The sequence below is a fragment of the Lactuca serriola genome, chromosome 4, assembly GCF_051521515.1.
Source record: "Lactuca serriola cultivar US96UC23 chromosome 4, Lser_US96UC23_V15, whole genome shotgun sequence".
Lineage (NCBI taxonomy): Eukaryota > Viridiplantae > Streptophyta > Magnoliopsida > Asterales > Asteraceae > Lactuca > Lactuca serriola.
The window spans coordinates 58982020-59004105 of record NC_136411.1 but is presented as its reverse complement, the minus strand read 5'-3'; the positions used below and the strand labels follow the sequence as shown (position 1 = coordinate 59004105).

Genomic DNA, 22086 nt, shown 5'->3' with positions numbered 1-22086 from the left:
ATCTCCGGTTCTTTGTTGTCGGAGTTAGTAGGGAGAGTGACATCCCCAATATTGGCGATTGGGTGTCGGGAATTATCTTCAATGACTACAACTTGGTTTCTGTTGTACTTTACCGGATTTTTGAGTTGGCTCTTTTATCCAGTCATATGGTGAGAACAACTGGAGTCGACTATCCACTTGTCTAGGTGAATTGCGCTCCTTCCAGATGACGTAGCTAGGGCAAAATCTGGGCATTCTAAATTCATGTTCACTATATTATAAAACAACTATACCTGGTAGACACTTGGGTTTCAGAGGCCCATTTAGCTTGGTTGCTCTTATCCCTAACCATGTGAGCCATTAGGGTATTCACATCCCACCCTTATTCTATTTGGGAAGTCGTTGCATTCTCTACTTCATTTTGTTGTGGACAATCCTTGGCCATGTGACCTTTCTTATCGCAACTGTAACATCGGAATGGAAACTTCTTGCCCTGTGAACATTGCTTGTTGTCTGATGAATTTCCGAACGAGGCTTCTCCTTTCTCCTTCTTTTTCTTTTCATCAGACATGGATTTCCCTTTGCCTGAGTTTCTCTTTGTTGACCCATTTGATTTGTTTTTGTGTTACTTTTCCACATACAGCGCTTCATCATTGGCCTTAACTTGTACACCTGCAATTTGTTTCACCAAGGATTCTTAGCTTGATCGGAGATTCTCGAATTCAGTAATTGAAGGTTGGTTTAGCCATCCTTAAACGGCAGCAACAATGTTGTGATACTCTGTCTTCAATCCATGAATTATGATTCATTTCATTCTGGCCTCACCAATCTTGGCCTCCGGATCAAGAGCACCAATCTCCCGACATAATGATTTCACTTTATGAAAATATTGCGAGATGGTCATATCTCTTTGGGAGATTCCAAGCAGTTCATTCTCTAGATGCTGCAACTTTGCATCATTCTTCTTGGACAACAGTACTTCCAAGGTGTCACATGCTTCCTTTGGGCTCACCGAATCTTTAATATGATCTAACAGGTCTTCTTCCACTGTTGTCTTTAGTATGAACAAGGCTTTACCAGCTCGTATCTTCCACTTTCTCAAGGCTCCATCTTGTGTCTCTCTTGCAGGCTGAATGATGTCATTTCGCTTTACCACTTCCCACCGATCCTGCCCTGTACATACGAACTTAACCAAGCAGACCAAGACTTGTAGTTTTGATGGTTTAACTTCTTAAATCCTCCTACCAGCTGCAATTCTGGCATCTTTAGCAAAGCTTTGATACCACTGGTTGACTTTCACAAGAAAACACTTAAGAAAACAACTAGAAACTTGGAACTCCCACCGAAGGAAACACGACTGAAAAGGATATGTAAAGTACTGGAACGAAAAGTTGCATTTCACTGCTTGCTTAACAACTAGAAAGTACATGACTTTTTAAAAGAAAATAAACCAGAAAAATAGGAACTAACTTCTACTGATTCCCAGCTTCATTCAATGTGCATAAGCATAAAACTAGGACACTACTAACAACTTGAAACATGCAAATTTTCTGTAACGGTCACAAGTTAATGATGTGGCATTGCTTAGTCAACAAAAGTTACAACCAAACTGGTGTTAGGTCAAGGGACCAAAGATTCAGTGAAACTACAAAATAGGGAAAGAATTGTAAAAAATGAAACTTGAAGACTGAAATTGTTACATTGTGGAATCCACAAGGACGGATAATGTAATTTACTCTAACACATGATACAAAAGTTTCGTTGACTTTCCCATTAAATAATTGCAACTTGCAATGAAGTAATCACTAATCATTTACCGGTTGATTATATATTTATTTATTTAACTATTATTATTATTATTATTATTATTATTATTATTTGTGATTTGGCGGGGCATTTGGAATTTCTTCGTTGTTTATTATTAAGAAATGTATGTCATCACTTTGCTGAAATTACTAGCTCTTGCCGATCATTGGGTTGCGTGGTTCATGCATCCCTAATTTCTTTGCAATTATTTCCTAAGAATCTCTCCCAATAACGATTCCATTTATAGATCCATCAAGTAAATTAAAAACCTTTAATGGCGTCTTCTTCAACTTCATTCAATCAAAAGAGCTTTAAGTATCATGTGTTCTTAAGCTTTAGAGGAGAAGACACACGCAAGACCTTTGTTGATCATCTTTACACTTCTCTTAAGCAACTAGGTATTTATACCTTCAGGGATAACGAGGAACTCGAGAAAGGAAAACGGATCGATGAGCTCTTCAAAGCCATTGAAGAGTCACGGTTCTTTATCATTGTTTTCTCCAGAAACTATGCATCTTCGTCTTGGTGTCTGAAGGAGGTTACAAAGATTATGGAGTGTCAGGATGAGAAGCAACAGATTGCTTACCCGCTCTTTTATGATGTGGAGCCCAGCGACATCCGCAGTAGAAGTGGACCAGTTGGAAGAGCAATCGCCAAACATAAGTCTAACGAACAGATTAAGAAATGGGAAAAGGCTCTTGAAAGTGCAGGCAATCTGGTTGGGTGGGATCTGAAAAACATTGCTAATGGGTATAAATTCCTTCATCATATATCTAATTTAAAGTCTTTCAATTTTGTATTTCTAATCTTGGTCCTCTGGGGATGTAGAAGGGTCATCCATATTATTGATGTCATATTGTAAAATTCTAACTCAAGGTTGATTGAACCTCCTTCATGTTCGCAACAAGTTTAAAAATATTTCAGCCTTCAATTCACCACATTTGACTTTTTTTACTTCTTTGGGTATGGGACTATGGGTGATGCTAAATGAATCCCCTTAAACAAACCACTTAAGTCTTGTTTGATCAACAGGCATGAAGCTGAAGCTATCAAGAAAATTGGTGAAGAGATTTCACTCAAGTTATGTTCCATTCATTTGGGAAATGATGAAAATCTGATAGGTATGGATCGCCGGATGCAAGAGCTGGCGTCGTCTTTGGGAATCGGTTTGAATGATAAAGTCCGCATGATAGGGATCAAAGGAATGGGAGGCATTGGGAAGACAACTTTAGCCAGAGCTATTTTTGATAAAGTATCTTCCCTTTTTGAAGGTAGTACCTTTCTTGAGGACGTAAGGGAATTATCAAAAAAGAAGAACGGAATGGAAATTTCAATAAAGGAAGGTTTGCGGTCATTACAAGAACGTATACTTTCAGGTGTTCTAAACGATGAACACATGCGTGTGTGGAGTGTTCATGACGGGAAAGAATACATGAAAATGAGGCTACCCTATAAGAAAGTTCTTCTTGTTCTAGACGATGTGGATGATGCAGAGCAGCTTGAGGCGTTAGCTGGTGACTGGTTTAAGGACGGAAGTAGAGTCATCATTACAACGAGAGATGAGAAAGTGCTGCTAGCACATGGAGTGAATGTGAACTGGATTTATGATGTCAGTTTGTTGTCTGATGAGGAAGCAATGAGCCTCTTTTGTAGGTATGCATTTAAGAGATACATTCCAGATGAAGGGTATGAAAAGCTTTCATCAGAAGTAGTACGTTATGCTGCTGGTCTTCCCTTGACGATTAAAGTTTTGGGTTCGCATCTGTGTGGTGAAAATGAAGATGTATGGAGAGGTGCACTAAAACGACTAAAAACAATTCCATCTCGGGAAACTCTAGAGGTATTGGAAATAAGCTATAACAGCCTAGAGGATGATCACAAGGAATTGTTCTTAGATGTTGCATGCTTCTTGAAGGGGTTTCCTAAAGGATATGCAATTAGAATGCTTGATAGCTGTGGATATAGTGCTGCATATGGTTTAAGAATTCTTGAGCAAAGATCTCTAATAACAATTTTAAATGGTAGATTGGGCATGCATGATAAGATAGAAGAATTGGGCAAAAATATTGTTAGGCGATCGCACCCCCATGAGCCCAACAAACATAGCCGACTCTGGATTCGCGAGGAAATTGAAGAACTATTCACTGATGATTGGGTAAGGATCATGTTTACTAAAATTAACAAATTTTCATTACATATATGACACAAGTTTCATGGTGACTGCTTTTGGATTATAGGGTACTGAAGCATCAACATGTATAGGACTGCAGCTGATGCCGAAGGAACTGAATCCTGAAATTATCATAAAAAAACTTGGAAATCTGAACAAACTTAGATATCTTTCTCTTTATGGGAACCTCGATGACTGCTTCCCTAGTGGCTGGAACTTTGATCAAACAAAACAATACTTTCCAAATTCGTTACAGTTTCTTTATTGGCGTGCTTACCCTGGTTTGTCTTTACCCCAAACATTTCTAGCAAATAATCTTGTTGGAATTGAATTGGCTAAAAGCAGAATTTTGCAACTTTGGGGAAGTGGAGAAAGAAAGGTACATTTCGTAAAGCCTTTCGTCTATTTGTTATTAGATACAGAAATACTCGTCTAATTTATGTTCTTTTTGCATATGATAGGTTCTTAAGAAGCTCAGGTTCCTCGGTCTTAGAGATTCAAAGTTGAGGACCCTTGACCTTCGGATGGCTCCTAATCTAGAGAATTTAGATCTTAGTGGATGTCATGATTTGATAGAAATTTATGCTCCAGCTGGATGTCTAAAAAGGCTCATCTTCGTAAATTTAGTTGGTTGCTCATGGTCTGTATCTTCTTCATTATTCAAACAATTGGAATCACTTGTGCTTCTTAGTATACCTAACTTAATTGTGTCTGTGGAGTGCTTGAAGGGATTCCTAAGGGACTCAACAAGCAATCTACCAGTGCTACAATTTACATTTTATTATTCTAAAGAACAACCCTCGAAAACTGAAATTGATCGCAAGGGTGTCTTCCTAGATCTCCAGCCTTGCACAAAACTTGAGTGTGTTTCAGGGAGAACTGGTTTTTTACAACATTTAAGACGCCTTACATTTAAGGGCTGTATTCCAGAGGTGCCAAATGACCTTGACCAGTTGAAATGCTTAGAAGAGCTCACTTTGTACTCTACAAACATCAAATGTCTTCCTGATAGCGTTTGTATGTTGAAATGTCTAAAATCTCTCAGCCTTATAGATTGCCAGCATCTTGAAGAGTTGCCGGAGAATCTTGGTTGGTTAGAAAATTTAGAGGAGCTGAATGTGTCGTCTACAATTCTTAGACATCTTCCAGATAGCATTTGCATGCTAATTCATCTGAAATGTCTACTACTTGATTCTTGTAAGTTTCTTGAGAAGTTACCCGAAGATATTGGGCAATTAGAATGTTTAGAGGAGCTGAACCTGACAAAGTGTGCATCTGTAGGAGACATTCCAAACAGCATCTGTAAGATGAAATGTTTGAGGTATCTCTTTCTCCACTTTTGTAGTCAAGTCCAGAAATTGCCAGAGGAATTTGGAAATCTAAAGCTTTTGGAAGTTTTAGATGTAGTGGATACAGGAATAAGTCATCTTCCACACAACATTTCTTCGATGAATGGTCTGTGTATATTCGGATCCATATCACTTCTTGATCAGTTGTGTGCTTTTACAACGAAGATAGAGACCTCAGAAAATGGACCATTCTGCTACATACAAGCCGTGAATAGCACACCGACACCAACAGAATTAAGGAGCCAGTCCACAGAGAACCATCTTAAGAGGTACTTTCTTCCTCTTTCCATTAATTATATTATATTTTAGAGACTTAGCAAATCATGGGTCAGTCTGAAATTTTAAATGATTAGAATAGTCCGTAGTCCATTTATAATGTTTTTTACATCACAATTAGCAGTTTGTATTATTTATTTTGAGATGTAAGCTTAGATCCATAGGGTAGCTTATTTATTCTCTTCCAGAATGTAACTCAATTTGGAACCGACCATGAATCTGCATAACCGAAAGAATATATTTATATATTCAGCCTTGTAGCATGACAAAGTTTAAGAATTAGATATAAAATCCTAGCAACACATATTGATGCACGTGGATGATATTCCATTTTTTTTTTCATTTTCTTCAACTGAACAAGTGTGCTATTATGGATCCTAAAATTTGAACCATTTCCTGCATTTATAATTAGAAATTCTACCGACTATTTGAACCCTAGTTTTCCTGAGGGAATAAGTGAAAAAATAAGCCTAAAAGTGGTTTTGAAATGTTTTAGCTAGCAAATATTGTAACCCATTAAGCGTTTGACTTATCCATTTAGCATTTCTTTCAGGTGGTGGTGGTGGTGTTGGTGATTACCTTGTTGGTGATACATGTAGTACTGATACAAGTAAAATTTTGAAAGAAGGTAAAGCTTTTGAACTTCATATAACTAGCAAGTACTGAAAGAAGGTGTGTTATTGATGGTGGTAATGTACATTCTGACGAAGACGAGGAGGGAAATGAGGTGATTAACATTATATCCCTTTATAATTTTAAATTGACTAAACTAATACAAACATGTGCTATTATTATTATTATTATTATTATTATTATTATTATTATTATTATTATATCTTAGGGAGGATATTCAAATGTCAAACAATGAAGAGTTCAAGGCAATAGATGAAAATTGGTGATATATTGAAGTGGTCATGTTTTTTGGGCATATCGTACTTCTTTTTTTGTTTGTATTGTTGAAGTTGTCGTATTTTATTTTTGTGACTTTGTGCAAGTCGTAATGATGGATTTGTAACTTGTGAGATGGTAAAAGACTCAATTTTAAAGCTTTTAAAAATATGAAAATAGCTTTTTATAACCCAAAATACAATGTTTGTTTTAGTATAAAACCTTTGTTAGCCGATGAACCCATGCACAAGACGCTTGTTTGAGCCCGTATAAAGATTTGTGAAGCAAGCAGAGATGATGGGGTTTCATAGGATCAACGAAAATAGGTGGTTGTCATAAGTAAATCGTCTCTTTGAGTTCTCCATGCAAGAAGGCTTTTTGACAATCCAATTGCCGTAGAGCACATTTCTGTGGAACAGCAAAAGAGAGAACTATACAAATAGTAGTAGATTTGACTAAAGGACTAAATGTTTCAGTAGTCAATATCTGGTTGTTGATTTAACCCTTTTGCAACGAGACGCGCTTTGTACCGAGTGATTTTACCAGTTTGATCCCGTTTAAGTTTATACACCCATTTGCAATCAACTACATTCGTATTAGGAACAGGCGGAATAAGAGACCATGTTTGATTACGCATCAGTGCATTATATTCTTCAGTCATGGCAGCTTGTCATTTTGGTGATTTGTTTGCATTGGAAAAGGTTGTTGGCTCGATTGTAGAGAAGTTGGTATGGCTGAAGAAGGCATAAGGGTTAAATGGAACACGGGCTTTGGGATTATGGCGAAGATGATAGGGGATTACTCGAGGAGGCAGATGATCATTATGAGCATTGGCATTACTGTAGGTAGTAGGTGGAGCTGATGATGTGGGAGTAGGAGCAGGAGGTGTGGATGGGTTGTTGTGTGTGGTATCATAAGAATGGGTTGGAATGTTTGATTTGTTGTCGGTAGTAAATGGACTATCGGTAGGAGTGGTAGTTTCAAAGGAAGAAATAGGTATAGGATAACTGGAGATATATGGGTCTGAAGGTGTAGGTATCTCAGGTGGAGGAACGGTGTGTAAAAAAGGGAAGTGTTGTTCAACAAAAAGAACATGAGAGGAAATATACATGCGATCAGTGGTGAGATCGAGACACCACTAACCATGGTGACCGGGACTTTAACCGAGAAAGACACATGGAAAGGAACAAAAATCTATTTTGTGTTTATTATATGGACGAATATGAGGATAACATAAGTAGCCAAAAACACGCAAGAATGAAAAATCGGGTTTGTGAGAAAAGGCGTGTTTAAAAGGTGACACATTAGATGATGTATCGGATGGCATCCGATTAATCAGGTAAACAGCTGTGTCATAAGCAAAGTGCCAAAAACGAGATGGAACACCGAATTGAGCAAGCAGAGTGAGTCTAGTTTCCACATTTCGATGACGACGCTCAACAAAGCTGTTTTGATCACTCGTATGAAGACATGAGCGTCTATGTGTGATGCAAAGCAGAGAAAAGAAATTAGGGAGATTTCAAAATTCTCCACGCCAATCAGCTTGGACAGATTTGAGTTTTGTGTTAAATTGTCGTTCAACCATAACTAAAAGTGTTTAAATTGAGAAAACACCTCAGATTTATGTTTTAAAGGGAAAAATCACATGTAATGAGTAAAATGATCAACACAAAGTAGGAAATAGGTATGTCCGTTAGAAGAGGTAATAGGAGCAGGTCCCCATACATCACAAAATACCAAATCTAAAATGCAAGAACTTTTAAAATTCAATAAAGGCAAAGACAGTTTAGATTATTTTCCTACACGACATGCATTACAAGGAACACTTGACTTTTTATGAAAAACCGGAAGAGAGTATCTTGATAGCATGGAATGTAAAAGCTGAAAATGAGGATGACCAAGCCGTTGATGCCATGTGTAAACAGGGGCACACATAGCAGTGAAGACCTTTCTTGAAATTGGTTGGAAAGATGGAAGTTGAAGTGAGTAGAGCCCGTTATTACTTGGACCCGTGAGGAGGATATTGTCTGACTTCTCATCCTTCATGGAGTAAAAGGTGTCATGAAATTCAAAGAAAACATTGTTATCATGACAGAATTGTTGAACAGAAAGAAGATGTTGTTTAATTTGTGGTACATGAAGAATATTTAGTAAGGAAAGAGTTTTTTTTGGAGAATGAAGCTTAGTGGAACCAACATGTAATATGGGCAAACCCTTACCATTGCCAACATGGAGAAAATCGTCTGAAACGACCCAAAAATACGACCCAAAATTTTCATTTTTAATATAACCAAAAACCATAAAACTGAGTATCATATAATAAAACCATACGCTATGTATCTAAAACCATACTAAAATACTGTGAGAAAACTGAGTCACAACTGTATCAAAACATATCTAAGAAAACTGTATCAACTCCCAGGACAAAAACTGAAGCTGTGGTGTGTGCGATGCTATCATCCCGAGCTCTTCCCTTTGCTTGCGGAAGTACCTGAAACCAAAACTGAAACTGTAAGCACGAAGCTTAGTGAGCTCCCCCAAACTACCACATACCATACAATACATATAAGGCACATACTGGGCCTTGCCCACTGACTGGGACCCCGTCCCCTGCATCGGAACGGAGTCCGGACTAACTATCTGGGACCCCGTCCCCTGCATCGGACCGATGTCCGAAGACTGACTGAGACCCCGTCCCCTACATCGGACCGAAGTCCGAAACTGACTGGGACCCCGTCCCCTACATCGGACCGAAGTCCGGACTAACTGAACACAACATAGTATTTCATATCAACTAGCATAAACACATAAATCCTGTATGAGCCACGGAGGCGTCAAACATACTAACTAGTGCATTGGACCGAAGTCCAGAAACTACTGCTAACTGAACGGGCCAGCATTGTGGCCTTAGACCCGTTCCTACTGGAAGGAAACTCACCTCGTGAACTGGCTGCTGTGTGTATGGCTCTGGAAACTATCTGTTGCTGCTCCGGTATCTCCCCGGCTACAAATCCATAAACACACTCAATCAAATGCTAATCATTGCATTGGGGTAAAATGACTCTTTTACCCTTGGTCAAAGTCAACTCTCCCGGTCAAAGTCAACCCACAGTTGACCTGACTCGCCGAGTTGGGCCGCCAACTCGCCGAGTCTCTAGTCTCACTTCTCAACCCTACTCGTGGCTACTCGTCGAGTATGGCATCAACTCGATGAGTTCCCTGTTGATTCTAAAACTCAGGCAATCTGCATCCGACTCGCCGAGTCGTATGAACAACTCGACGAGTTGTTCTTCGAGCTAAGAAGATTGCCTTGGATTCGCAGAGTTGTATGAACAACTCGTCGAGTGCCTCCATTACTGAGTCTGACCTCCAACTCGCTGAGTCCACTCTACAACTCACTGGTCCCCACTCGGCATCACTCAAAAAGGGAAAATCGGGGACTCGCGACTCGACTCGCCGAGTCGCTTGCATGTAGCTACTCTAAACTCAATTCTGCTTGAATCCAGTGTATAAAACCTATAGATCTGGGCTCCCTTAGCTCGATTAGCACGTAAAGATTCTATCTTTACGTGCCCATATGCATCCATGAAGATAAAATGGCTCAAAAAGCATAATAAAGGCTAGATCTAGGGTTCTCATGCAAAGCATCTTCAAAAAGGCAATAGATCCGGGCTCTACAACTTCTAAATGAACAGATCTAGGGATATCTCGACCTATTAAGGCATCCATACAACTATAAGGTTTGAAAAATACATCAAACTAGCCCTAGAAGTGTTCTAATGGAGGTTTAAAGCATAAAATAGAAGGAATCCGAGAAATACCTCAATGAACTCTGATTTTGCCCTTGGATCTTTGCTCTACACCTCTTCTCCTTGTTCCTTTCTTCTTCTTCCTCTTCAAGCCTTCAAAATCCACATAAAAACACTTAAATCACTCAAAGGATGGATTAGGGTTTCTCACAGCTCTTTGAGGGTGAAGGAGGCGAGTTTGGGGCACATAACATTGCTTAAATAGGGAGCAAACCCGGGGATTTAGGGTTTCTTCCAGGCAGGCAGACTCGCCGAGTCCCGAATATGGACTCGCTGAGTCGCCGACTAACACGTGCACAAAATCCTGTCCCTACTCGACGAGTCGGGCTATAGACTCGCCGAGTCCCTCTTGAAGACTTCTAATTAAATGCCATGGAAGCAACATATCAGAGACGGGTCGTTACAATTCTCCCCCACTTGTCTCAGACTTCGTCCTCGAAGTCTGCTACGGCTGAATCTGCAAATAACTCCGGGTAGTGCTCTCTCATTTCCTCCTCAGCCTCCCACGTCCACTCAGACCCCTTCCGGTGCTGCCACTGCACCTTCACTAACTGAATTACCTTGTTCCTCAAGGTCTTTGTCTTCCGGTCCAGAATCGCGACCGGCCTCTCGATGTAATTCAGGCTGCTATCAACCTGAATATCTTCTATGGGAACAACTGCTGACTCATCCACCAAACACTTCCTCAACTGCGACACATGGAAAATGTTGTGGATCTGGCTAAGCTCTATTAGAAGATCCAACCGATAAGCAACCCGACCCACCCGGGCCAAAACCCTTAAAGGACCAATAAACCTGGGACCCAGCTTGCCCCTCTTCCGAAACCTGATGACACCCTTCCAAGGTGAGACCTTCAGAAGGACCATATCGCCCACCCGGAACTCCAAGTCTGAACGTCTCCTGTCGGCGTAGCTCTTCTGCCGACTCTACGCAGTCTGCAGTCTACTATGGACCTGCTGAATCAACTCGGTCGTCTTGAGCACCACCTCTGTGCTCCCAATGACCCGCTGACCGACCTCGCCCCAACAAATCGGGGTCCTACACTTCCTCCCATAAAGCATCTCAAAGGGAGGTCGATCAATGCTCGCATGATAACTGTTGTTATACGAAAATTCCGCTAACGGAAGATACGTATCCCAACTGCCACCGAAGTCTAAAACACATGCCCGGAGTATGTCCTCGAGAGTCTGAATCGTCCTCTCGCTCTACCCGTCCGTCTGAGGGTGGAAAGCGGTGCTGAAATGAAGACGAGTACCCATCTCGTCGTGAAACCGCTTCCAGAATCTGGATGTAAAACGGACATATCGGTCTGACACCATCGATACCGGCACTCCATGACGTGCCACGATCTCACGCACATAGATATCGGCTAACTTTTCTGCCGATATACTCTCCTGGATCGGGATAAAATGAGCACTCTTCGTCAACCGATCCACTACTACCCATATCGAATATACTCCTCGTGCGGTCCTGGGAAGCTTGGTGATAAAATCCATGGTGATGTCCTCCCATTTCCACACGGGAATGTCTAATGGCTGCATCTTGCCGTGAGGCCTCTGGTGCTCCGCCTTGACCTTCCTGCAGGTCAGGCATCTCTCAACATACCAAGCGACATCCCGCTTCATGCAGGGCCACCAATAATCGGGTCGAAGATCTCTATACATCTTCGTCGCCCCTGGGTGGATAGAAAATCGAGACTTATGAGCCTCGTCCATCAACACCTGCCGTACTCCACCCCAGTATGGTACCCACACTCTCCCATGAAGTGTCAGCAATCCTCGACTGTCATAATCAAACGAAGCTACTCGGCCCACTATCCTCTCACACTTTTGCCTCTCCTCCTTGAGGCCCTCAACCCGAGCCTCCTTGATCCGCTCCAACAATGGAGTAATCACTGTCACCCTCAAACACAAATCCCTGATAGGGGCTGCCGACACTTTGCGGCTTAGGGCGTCGGCCACCACGTTGGCCTTCCCTGGATGGTAAAGGATCTCACAGTCATAATCCTTCAGCACATCCAACCATCTCCTCTGCCTCATGTTCAGACTCGACTGATCCATAATGTACCTCAAACTCTTGTGATCCGTGTGGATAGTACAATGAACCCCATAAAGATAATGTCTCCAAATCTTGAGGGCAAACACAACCGCCCCCAACTCTAAATCATGGGTAGGATAGTTAGCCTCGTGAGGCTTCAACTATCTCGAGGCGTAAGCTATCACATGGCCTCGCTGCATCAACACTGCTCCCATACCTATGATCGAGGCATCACAGTAGACTACGAAGTCCTCTACTCCCTCTGGAAAGGTAAGGATCGGATCCTCGCACAATCTCTGTCTGAGGGTCTCGAACGCTGCCTGCTGTTCAGGCCTCCAACGAAATACCAACGACTTCTTGGTCAGTCGGGTGAGCGACACTGCTATCTTGGAGAAATCCTGAATGAACCTACGATAATACCCTGCCAACCCTAGGAAGCTCCGAATCTCGGATGGAGACTTCGGGACCTCCCACTGCATCACGGCCTCTATCTTGGCCGGATCTACCAAAATACCCTTCTGGTTGACGAGATGACCAAGGAACTGCACCTCGCGCAACCAGAACTCGCACTTGGAGAACTTTGCGAAAAGCCTCTCCCTCCTCAAAACTTCTAGCACCTCCCTCAGGTGCTCCTCGTGCTGCTCCTGCTTCTTGGAATACACCAAGATATCATCTATGAATACTATCACTGATCGATCCAACATCGGCCTGCACACGCGATTCATGAGATCCATGAATGCGGCTGGAGCATTGGTGAGCCCAAATGGCATCACCACAAACTCATAATGACCATACCTGGTCCTGAAAGCAGTCTTCTACACATCCTCATCCCTAACCCGCATCTGATGATACCCGAAGCGTAGATCGATCTTGGAGAACCAAGACGCTCCCTGAAGCTGATCAAACAAATCATCTATCCTCGGAAGTGGGTAACGGTTCTTCACCGTTACCTTATTCAACTCCCGATAATCTATACACATACGATGCGACCCATCCTTCTTCCTCACAAACAGGATCGGCGCTCCCCAAGGCGAACTGCTCGGCCGAATGAAACCCTTGTCTAGCAGCTCCTGCAGTTGCGTAGACAACTCCTGCATCTCAGGGGAGCTAGGCGATACGGTGCCTTGGCTATCGGAGCCGCACCAAGAATCAGGTCGATCCCAAACTCAACCTGTCTCTCAGGAGGTATTCCCGGTAAATCCTCGGAGAATACATCCGAGTAGTCTCGCACTACTGGAACATCATCTACTGCCATCTTACCCTTCACCGGGCATCTACAACATAAGCTATATATATCCGGCGCAACCCTGCTGAAAATAGCGCCTCGCTCTAGCGGCTGAACAAAAAGCTGGTCCGCACTGTGGGCTCTCACCCTGAATCACTAACTCTCCCCCACTGGGAGTGCGAACCCTCACTAACTGCTTCTCACAATCAATCACCGCCCCATTGGGGCTCAGCCAATCCATGCCTACTATAACCTTATTCCCTCGCAGGGGTATAGGAACCAGGTCCACCGAAAACTGCTCGTCGAACAACTGAAGAGAACACCCTCTATGCACTCTGGCGACCCTCATGGTCCTGTCATCTGCTATCTCAACCTCTAGTGGACAATCCAGCTCCCCTGGAGCTCTACTAAATCTCCTGCTAAGCGCTAGCGATACAAACGTTCGGGTAGCCCCCGAATCAAATAATACTATGGCAGAAATGCCGTTCATAGAGAACGACCCCGTCACCACATCAGGAGTCGCTCGTGCCTCCTCTGCTGTCATCTGAAAAGCTCTACTCTTCGCCACTGGCGCCTCGGCTCGGCCCTGCCGGCCATCTGTAATCCTCAAAGTAGCAGGGGCAGGTGCAGCCACCTTCCCTGCTGCAGCTAAACTCGGACACTGGGACTTTTTATGTCCCCTCTGATTGCACTGAAAGCAAATCAGATCTGATGCTGCAATGGCAGTAGCAGGGGTCATACAATCCCTGCTCAAATGCCCAGTCCGACCGCACTTGAAGCAGCCGGAACTCCCTACCTTGCACACCCCATCGTGCATCCTCCCACACTTGCCATATCGACCGTGGCTCGGCTGAATCCTGGATCTGTGATCTGAAACCTTGGGCTTTTTGCTCGAACCTCCTGAACCCGAAACCACCTCCGGTTTCCTCTTCTTCTCCATCTCGAGATCAATCTCCCTCTCTCGAGCTCTAGCTATCATGTCATCCAACGTTTTACAGCTGGACCGGCTCACAAACTAGCGGATATCGCTCCGCAACATCTCATGATAACGGGCCTTCTTCATCTCCTCATCGGCCGCATACTGAGGAACAAGAAGAGCCCTCTCCCTAAACTTGGCGGTGATCACCGCCACGGTCTCTGTAGTCTGGGTGAGGCCCTGAAACTCTCTGGCTAACTGCTGCACCTCAATAACCGGTGCAAACTCCGCCCTGAACCTGGTAGAGAAATCAGCCCAGGTCATGGCATCCAATGCTGCATCATCTCCAATGGTATGTCCGACCTCCTCCCACCAATCCCGTGCCCTGTCCTTCAGAAGACAGGATGCCAATATAACCTTGTCCCCCTCGGGGCACCTGCTCGTGCGGAACGCGTTGGCCACATTTGCCAACCATCTAGTACTCGCTATGGGGTCCCGTGCCCCGTGATAGTCTGGAGCTCCACATGCCCTGAACTCCCTGAAAGTAAGTGTGCGCGACCCCATCATGGCCGCCACCTCGGCATAGAAAGTGCCCAACCTCTCATCCATCAGCTCTAGGATACCCTCCTTGATCGAACCGAAGATCACAGGAGTCTGATCCAGTATGATACGAGTAATCTCTGAAGAAAGAAACTCTCTAGTCTGCTCATCCATACGCTCGGCCCCCGAGCTTGATCCTGATCCCTCCCCGGCACCTCCACTGCCGGTTGCTAGCCTCGAACGCAAAACCACCATTCTGAAACACATCATAGCAACATCAGAAAACTGAAATATCTCAAGGGATCATTGATACTACTACTAGCTTCCTGGTCTTGTCTCGGCCTTCCTTGATTCGAGTATGAATCCTCTCCTTTCAGTAGTACGGGCCCATACTACCTTCCACATCTATCCGTACTTTCCTCAAGAATTGCCTTGACTCCACCAAGTCACTTCTACTACTACTGATCTCTGCTACTCTCATCCTAGGCTTGCCCTAGGGAAATCTCTGACTCCACTCAACCAGTCCTCAACTGTTGAAGGCCTCCTTGTAATGCTAATTAGCCATCACCTGAATACCATCACATGTGATGAGGCTCAGATAATCCTTCGAGTAAAAAGCTCGTCCCCTACAACAGTTGGACTCAAACAAGAGCTGCGCAATAGGGCCAAATCCAACACTCTGAGATTATTCAATCCTAATCACATGTGACGTGACGTATTCACCTGATGGCTAACTCCCATCACTCGGAGACCCACAAAGCACAGAGCAAGCAGCATTCGGACACAAGAAACTACTCAAGCAATCTTATCCCCATAACGAGAAAACTGTACTAGCATACAATGCTAAACTCATACTATCAGGCATAACCTAAACAGGCTATCCTACTGCTGTCTACTCAATACTAGCATGCAATTCTCATAAAGCTGAAACACATATAGCAGGCACATAAGGCATCCTCCTACATCCTTAGTCCTATACTAGCATGTTGTTCTACTGAAACTTGAACAATTAATCATAATAATAAAACTTGTATGGGTAATTTGGGAGTACTTACTTGAGCTCGGCTGATCGCATGCACCACACCCTTATCTTGTTTTAAAAATTCTTTTCTCTCTAAGTGCTTTTCAAAATTCTATTTGAAAACATTTTTCCTTTTTGAAAATCTTTTATCGTTTCCTTAGTTTGAGTTCAGATGCACCCGGAGGTGTATCCGAATCCCTCAAACCAAGGCTCTGATACCAACTTGAAACGACCCAAAAATACGACCCAAAAATTTCATTTTTAATATAACCAAAAATCATAAAACTGAGTATCATATAATAAAACCATACGCTATGTATCTAACACCATACTAAAATACTGTGAGAAAACTGAGTCACAACTGTATTAAAACATATCTAAGAAAACTGTATCAACTCCCAGGACAAAAACTGAAGCTGTGGTGTGTGCGATGCCATCATCCCGAGCTCTTCTCTTTGCTTGCGGAAGTACCTGAAACCAAAACTGAAACTGTAAGCACGAAGCTTAGTGAGCTCCCCCAAACTACCACATACCATACAATACATATAAGGCACATACTGGGCCTTGCCCACTGACTGGGACCCCGTCCCCTGCATCGGACCGGAGTCCGGACTAACTATCTAGGACCCCGTCCCCTGCATCGGACCGAAGTCCGAAAACTGACTGGGACCCCGTCCCCTACATCGGACCGAAGTCCGAAACTGACTGGGACCCCGTCCCCTACATCGGACCGAAGTCCGGACTAACTGAACACAGCATAGCATAACATATCAACTAGCATAAACACATAAATCCTGTCTGAGCCATGGAGGCGTCAAACATACTAACTACTGCATTGGACCGAAGTCCAGAAACTACTGCTAACTGAACGGGCCGGTATTGTGGCCTTAGACCCGTTCCTACTGGAAGGAAACTCACCTCGTGAACTGGCTGTTGTGTGTATGGCTCTGGAAACTATCTGTTGCTGCTCCGGTATCTCCCCGGCTACAAATCCATAAACACACTCAATCAAATGCTAATCACTGCATTGGGGTAAAATGACTCTTTTACCCTTGGTCAAAGTCAACTCTCTCGGTCAAAGTCAACCCACAGTTGACTGACTCGCCGAGTTGGACCGCCAACTCGCCGAGTCTCTAGTCTCACTTCTCAACCCTACTCGTGGCTACTCGTCGAGTATGACATCAACTCGACGAGTTCCCTGTTGATTCTAAAACTCAGGCAATCTGCATCCGACTCGCCGAGTCGTATGAACAACTCGACGAGTTGTTCTTCGAGCGAAGAAGATTGCCTTGGACTCGCCGAGTTGTATGAACAACTCGTCGAGTCCCTCCATTACTGAGTCTGACCTCCAACTCGCTGAGTCCACTCTACTACTCACTGGTCCCCACTCGGCATCACTCAAAAAGGGAAAATCGGGGACTCGCGACTCGACTCGCCGAGTCGTTCTTCCGACTCGCCGAGTCGCTAGCATGCAACTACTCTAAACTCGATTCTGCTTGAATCCAGTGTATAAAACCTATAGATCTGGGCTCCCTTAGCTCGATTAGCACGTAAAGATTCTATCTTTACGTGCCCATATGCATCCATGAAGATAAAATGGCTCAAAAAGCATAATAAAGGCTAGATCTAGGGTTCTCATGCAAAGCATCTTCAAAAAGGCAATAGATCCGGGCTCTACAACTTCTAAATGAACAGATCTAAGGATATCTCGACCTATTAAGGCATCGATACAACTATAAGGTTTAAAAAATACATCAAACTAGGCCTAGAAGTGTTCTAATGGAGGTTTAAAGCATAAAATAGAAGGAATCCGAGAAATACCTCAATGAACTCTGATTTTGCCCTTGGATCTTTGCTCTACACCTCTTCTCCTTGTTCCTTTCTTCTTCTTCCTCTTCAAGCCTTCAAAATCCACACAAAAACACTTAAATCACTCAAAGGATGGATTAGGGTTTCTCACAGCTCTCTGAGGGTGAAGGAGGCGAGTTTGGGGCACATAACATTGCTCAAATAGGGAGAAAACCCGGGGATTTAGGGTTTCTTCCAGGCAGGAAGACTCGCCGAGTCCCGAATATGGACTCGCTGAGTTGCCGACTAACACGTGCACAAAATCCCGTCCCTACTCGACGAGTCGGGCTATAGACTCGCTGAGTCCCTCTTGAAAACTTCTAATTAAATGCCATGGAAGCAACATACCATAGACGGGTCGTTACATCGTCACCATAATATGGTCCAGCCATGCCGACGCTAGACAATTCTGGTGCTACATGACTATTAGCACCAGTGTTAAGTAGCCAAGAAGGAGATTGTGACCGGTAATCAACATGGTTGGTTGATGTTTGTTGTCTGTTGCGAAAGGTTTTTGGGTCACGATTCGAACAATCAAATGGGATGTGACCAATGCCACATCGGTTTCAAGTTCCATACACCATATTCTGATTGGATGCTCAATTGAATTGTCCTGTGCTGGTTTGATTGTTCGGACTACGTCCACAACCATGGTTATTGGTGGTACAACCATGGCCACAATTTTTTTAAGAGTATGAAGTGAAGAACGCTTGTGGCTGTTGGGAGACAGGTTGTAGGCTGAATCCAAGCTATGAAGCAAGTTTATTTAGAGTTTAAACAGGATCATGTTCTGAAGAACCTGTTAGAGCAAGCATGCCAATAGTGTTAGTAGTAAAGGGCTGTTGTGATGGAACAACAGGAATAGATTGTTTGATCATGTAATCGTGATATGAGAGTAGTCCTTGTAACTCATTAAAGGTAGTTAAAACTTGTCTAGCAAGAAGAGTCGATTTCAAACCATTATAATATTCATGAAGGCTTGCAATAACAAGCATAACCAAATCTTTTTCTTTAAAAGCTTCACCAATGTTGGATAAGGCATCGACATATTCTTTTGCTCTATTGAGGTAGGCTTCTGGTGTTTCATCACCATTCATCTGTATCTTTACTAACTGTGTTTTGAGAGTGTATTCCCTAGAAGACGTGTGTGAGGCGTATGCACATTCTACTGAGAGCCAGACTTCACGTGATTCTTGATATTCTTAAGATTAGCAACATCTGACATGGGCGTCATTGGAAATACAAATCGGATAATTAGGGTTTTACTGGGTTTTTGTGGTGGTTTCTTTGTCTAAAGTACTGGTTTGATCAATTGTTTCAGATGGACCGGGAATGGAACCATCAATATAACCAATAATATTGTTTGTGACACGAATGGGATGAATCAAGGTTTTCCAAAAACCATAGTTTGTGGGAGAAAGAGTTAAACTGAACTTGTGAGAATTGTGAGAAGTTTTCTTAGGTGTAGTGAAAGCAACGATTAAGGCCATTGTTCAGCCGAAAGTGTTGAAGAATGTTGGCGGCAATTAGGGTTGTCGAGAAAACAGCTCTGATACCAAGATAAACTTGGTGTATACTCACATATTGTATTATTGACATAATAGAGTACATAAGATATATATATATATATATATATATATATATATATATATATATATATATATATATATCACACAATTAAACTTTGCATCCCTATAATACTAAAGTATATTAATTGTCTAATGTGGGATCAATAAAACCTTGCGGCTGGCGTAAATAGACTTTCTTTTCTAGTTCACAATGAAGAAAAGCATTTTGCACACCTAATCGTCGAAGTGTCCACTGTTGTGTAACTGCAAGAGATAACATTATACGAATAGTAGTAAACTTTACAACAGGGCTGAAAGTTTCATGATAATCAACACCATGTTGTTGCTTGAACCTTTTAGCAACCAGGCGTGCTTTGTGTCGAGTGAAAACACCATTTTGATCCCATTTGAGTTTTTATACCTATTTACAATGAACTATGTTACTTTCTTTTCTAGTCACAATGAAGAAAAGCATTTTGCACACCTAATCGTCAAAGTGTCCACTGTTGTGTAACTACAAGATATAACATTATACGAATAGTAGTAAACTTTACAACAGGGCTGAAAGTTTCATGATAATCAACACCATGTTGTTGCTTGAACCCTTTAGCAACCAGGTGTGCTTTGTGTCGGGTGAAAACACCTTTTTCATACCATTTGAGTTTTTATACCTATTTACAATGAACTATGTTGGCATTAGGAACAGGTGGAACGAGAGACCACGTAGCATTACACATGAGGGCTAAATATTCGCCAACCATGACAACCCACCATTTTGGTGGTTTATTAGCAGCGGAAACGGTGGTAGGTTCAATGTCGGAGACATCTAAATTATCAATTTAAGGTGATGGATCATAAGAGTCTCATTGTTTAGGATGTTGTCGCAAATTAGATGGACAAATGCATGGGCAAGAGGCATCAGTTTGCACAAGAGCACATGTTGTAGGTTGTCCCATACATGTAGAGGGTTCTGTACTATCTGGAACAACCAAAGATGGTTGTTCGAGGGTAGGAGCAGGCATGGACGGCTGCTGGGTGGCAGCAGTAGTGGACATATCGGGTGTATATGGAATTGATGGGTTGATGGGAGATATTGTGGTGTCAGGATCTGAAGATAACAATGGTGTAGGGTAGTTGGAAACATAAGGAGTAGAAATGGTGGGTTCAGGAAGTGGTGGTGAAGATTTTTGGAATGGAAAACTATCTTCAACAAACCGAACATGTCTAGCAACATAAATACGATCAGTAGTTGGATCTAGACACCTGCAACCATGTTGTTCTGTGCTATACCCAAGAAAAACACAAGGAGTACAACGAAATTCCATTTTATGTTTATTGTAGGTTCGCAGACGAGGAAATCACAAACAACTAAACACATGTAAGAATGAAAAGTCTGGTTTATAGGACAAAGCATGCTCAAGTGGTGAGATATTTGAAGAGGTACGATAGGGCATATGATTTATGAGATGAACAGTCGTGTCATTGGTAAAATGACAAAATCATGAGGATACCCTAGATTAAGCAAGTAAGGTGAGACACATTTCTACCACATGTTGATGGAGACATTCTACAAATCCATTTTGCTCATTTGTATGTGGACATGAACGTCGGTGAATAACACCAAGTGGAGAAAAGAAATTTGGAAGGGCTCGAAATTATCCTCCCCAATCCATTTGAATGGATTTAAGTTTAGTTTGAAATTGTCGTTCAACTATTGCAAGAAAATGTTTGAAGGTGGCAAAGACATCATAATTTTGTTTTAAAGGAAACAACCACATACAACGATTAAAGTGATCAACATATAATAGAAAGTAATTATGACCATCAAAAGAAGGAATAAGTGTTGGACCCCATACATCACAAAAGACCAAATCCAAAATACGATTACTCTTAAAATTTGACAATGGTAGAGAAAGTTTTGATGATTTCCCTATATGACACGCATTACATGGAGAAGACACATGTTTATTCAAAACAAGAAGAGAATATTTAGATAAAACAAAGTTGAAAAGTTGTGGGTGGGGATGACCAAGCCGTTGATGCCATGTGTGAGCAGGAGCACGAACGGTGGTAAAAACACTTTTGGAAACCGGTTGAAAACGACAGACAACAAATAAGTAGAGTCCTTGTTCACTTGGACCCGTGAGGAGGGTATTATGGGAAATCTCATCCTTCACCGCAAAGAAAGTATCATGAAATTCAAAGAAAATGTTATTATCATGACAAAACTATTGTACAAAAAGAAGATTACGTTTAATTTGAGGAGCATGAAGGATATTTGTGAAAGAAAAAGTTTTGTTGGGAGAATAGAGTTTTGTAAAATCGATGTGTACAATGGGTAGGGTCTTACCATTTCCAACATGAAGTGATTCATCACCATAATATGGTTCAACATGGCCAAGGCTGGATAAATCTGGTGGTACATGGCTATTAGAACTAGTATCGAGTAGCCACGATGCTTGAGAATGAAGATCAGCATGGTTAGCAGATGATTGTTGCCTGGGTCGCATGGTGGACGGACCTCGATTATGGTAGTCAGAGGGAATGTGCCCAATGCTAAAACAATTGCATGTTCCATACACAACAGTTTGATTCGATGCCCAATTAAACTGTCCTTGAGGGTTGCGCTTGTTTGATAAACAACCATGACCTCT

General features: G+C 42.5%; 1 protein-coding gene across 2 annotated transcripts; it reads left to right on the top strand.

The window, feature by feature from the left end:
* Positions 1-1944: 1944 nt before the first annotated feature.
* Positions 1945-6601, top strand: LOC145101672 (TMV resistance protein N-like). 2 transcript variants are annotated; one of them, XR_013705756.1, is made up of 6 exons: positions 1945-2535; positions 2818-3940; positions 4023-4334; positions 4417-5573; positions 6134-6307; positions 6422-6601. XR_013705756.1 is itself a non-coding variant. In XM_079038928.1 (5 exons), the coding sequence occupies exons 1-5, from the start codon at positions 2060-2062 to the stop codon at positions 6153-6155; spliced, it is 3090 nt and encodes a 1029-aa protein (XP_078895054.1). In that variant the 5' UTR covers positions 1945-2059; the 3' UTR covers positions 6156-6601. The 2 variants fall into 2 exon arrangements, 1 of the variants encoding a protein (XP_078895054.1); XM_079038928.1 differs by having other exon boundaries at positions 6134-6601.
* Positions 6602-22086: the final 15485 nt, after the last annotated feature.

Bases quoted from the DNA above. Each gene is read 5' to 3' on its own strand.
- LOC145101672 (XM_079038928.1), top strand. From the start codon at position 2,060: ATGGCGTCTTCTTCAACTTCATTCAATCAAAAGAGCTTTAAGTATCAT. The intron at 2,536-2,817 runs GTATAAATTCCT...TTTGATCAACAG, and splicing joins CTGAAAAACATTGCTAATGG to GCATGAAGCTGAAGCTATCA. The intron at 3,941-4,022 runs GTAAGGATCATG...TTTGGATTATAG, and splicing joins AACTATTCACTGATGATTGG to GGTACTGAAGCATCAACATG.